Source organism: Penaeus monodon, chromosome 12 (genome assembly GCF_015228065.2).
Source record: "Penaeus monodon isolate SGIC_2016 chromosome 12, NSTDA_Pmon_1, whole genome shotgun sequence".
Lineage (NCBI taxonomy): Eukaryota > Metazoa > Arthropoda > Malacostraca > Decapoda > Penaeidae > Penaeus > Penaeus monodon.
In genome coordinates, this window is record NC_051397.1 from 2,621,095 (window position 1) to 2,623,594 (window position 2,500).

Below are 2,500 nucleotides of genomic sequence, written 5' to 3' on the forward strand. Positions count from 1 at the left end.
CATAAAACGAAATAGAATACAAAAGGTATTAGAATAACAAAATGAAAGAACAGAAATTATCGAAACTGAAAAAATAGTAATACAAAGAAAAAAGAATAACGGATAAAACGTAATAGGAAAAGCCGTACAGATACATAGATAGACAGATAGATAGCTTGAGAGAGAGAGAGAGAGAGAGAGAGAAGAGAGAGAGAGAGAGAGAGAGAGAGAGAGAGAGAGAGAGAGAGAGAGAGAGAGAGAGAGAGAGAGAGAGAGAGAGAGAGAGAACAGATAGACAAATGCAAGAAGAGAGAGTGAGAAACAGAGAAATAGAAAAGAGAATTAAAAGCTGTTAAAAAAAAGTCGTACCTTTCTGGTCGTCTTGGAGAATATAGCTTTCCGAAACTTGGTACATTTTGTGGTTTTCTCCCTTTGACTCTCCGACGCTGAACCTGCAACACAATGCAACATATTGTTATTACACATTGCAAATAGAGGAAGGTGTGCTTTAATGATTGTTGATTATGAATGATCCTCATGTACACGGTCTTCTAATATAGATAATTATGTATAGATAGATAGATAGGTTGATAGATAGATAGATAGATAAAAAACAAAACAAAAAAAAACACGTATGTCTGTAAAAAAAAAAAAAAAAAAAAAAAAAAAAAAAGCATACCATAACATATACATTTTTATATGTCAGTAATATAGTCTCAAACTGCGACATGACTTAGCAAGAGGAAAGGGCAGTCATGTCAAGGCCTATAAACCTTGACCCAACCTACAGATAGGCCTATCAAAGTCGGCATCGGAACACTAACGAGATAATTAATGAGAAGCTCGACTCCTTTCGTAAAACAATGATTATGAATACTTAACACCTGATCTACGATGGTATAGTCTTTTCTCACCGCAGTTTTGATCAGAGATATTAGTAAACAAGATTTTAGCTTTTTTATTAACATACTGCTTTTAAAATCGATCTGAAATATTATTTTTTTTTAAAATCCAGCTCTCAGTAACATGGAGGAGGTAAGTAAACCCCTCAAGAGGAAAGGTTAAAGCCATATGGCCCATATTTCCTACCTTATCTCACACTCCACTCGCCCTTAAACACCAACCCTATTCTTAACTCACGCGTAATTACACTATAGATCATACGAGGTTTAATTATACCACACACTGCCTGGGCGTTTAACATCCAGTAATAGAATAGAGAGGGGCTGGTCCTTTATAAATATGGTGGACCAACAGTATTCATTATCTACTGTTTATACGTCCGTTTATATCGGATTATCCGTTAATACGCACGTTGTATTACACAGTGGACCTGTTGCATGTGTTTAATTTACCTGTGGTTCTTTGTTTTCAACGGAATAACAACAATCTTTCATTAGTGCTATATTTTTTTTTTTTTTTTTTTTTTTCGTTCTCTCTTCTGTTTTTCTTTTTCTTTTCTTTTTTCCTTTTCTCTCTCTCCCTCTTTTTTTCTTTTTTTTTTGACCTCGGGAATGCTGAATGCTCTGGGAAAATTGTCTTGACAAGTTAGCGAAGGCCAAGCTGCGGGGAGTGGGGGGTAGGGGGGGAAGGAATATTCTGTCCAGTCTATCGTTGTAATAAATCATTTACTCTTGGGATCTCCTCGAATCCTCTGTACCATGAAGTTCTGTTTCATTGAGAGGAAGTTTCGAAGTATTTTGACTTGCATAAACAGAATTCTAAGAAGAGTAGCTAGTTCATGTTTCCTCTTTACTTCCCTGTTTAACCTTATTGTAGCGTATAATTTACTACAATACACTACTATTTCGTGAATTTTAAGAACACACTGTCATTCAGTAATTCTGTTTGTTTCAGTTTCGCAACCAATGCCTACGCCTAAAAATTGATGACGATTGATGATGACGTCATAAATTAATTGATGACGTCATAAATTAATCTCTTTAATTTGACAATATATCAGAAGCACGCAATATGCTAATTAACATATGTTTCTGGAATTTGTTTAACGAAATGTCGAGGTTATGAGGCAATTAGGTTTTAGGTAACTGTGATTGGAATTTGTTTAATTAATCTTTAGGGCGTTTTGCTAATTAATCATTATTCATGATTATGAGTTAGTTCCAGTGTGTGTGTGTGTGTGTGTGTGTGTGTGCGTGTGTGTGTGTGTGTGTGTGTGTGTGTGTGTGTGTGTGTGTGTGTGTGTGTGTTTATGTGTTTGTTTGTATGCGTGCGTGTGTTTGTTTATTTGTTTGTTTGTTTATTTGTTTGTTTCCGTGTGTGTGTATGTGCGTGCGTGCGTGCGTACCTGCGTGCCTACGTGCGTGTGTACATCTTTTACGAATGATACAAGAGCTGAACAACCGAACCGTAATCTCAATTTTGATATCAAACCTAACCACACAAAAAGAATTTCCTAAACAAGGCAACACAAAGGATCTCATTATTATCCGATTCGTCATGAAAAGCTTGCTCCGACCGTGAAATCTAGCATTCTCTTCACTTCATTAATCCAGAGAGA

The 2,500-nt window shown here is 36.0% G+C and overlaps 1 protein-coding gene across 1 annotated transcript in view; it reads right to left on the reverse strand.

The window, feature by feature from the left end:
• Positions 1–709, reverse strand: part of LOC119579176 (putative thiamine transporter SLC35F3) — a 29,669-nt gene extending 28,960 nt beyond the window's left edge. The window contains exons 1-2 of the mRNA XM_037926872.1: positions 702–709; positions 349–431 (exon numbers count right to left, since the gene is read on the reverse strand). Of these exons, the coding sequence (XP_037782800.1) occupies positions 349–431; positions 702–709 (91 nt within the window). The remainder of the gene's footprint in view (positions 1–348; positions 432–701) is intronic.
• Between the last annotated feature and the right edge of the window lie 1,791 nt (positions 710–2,500).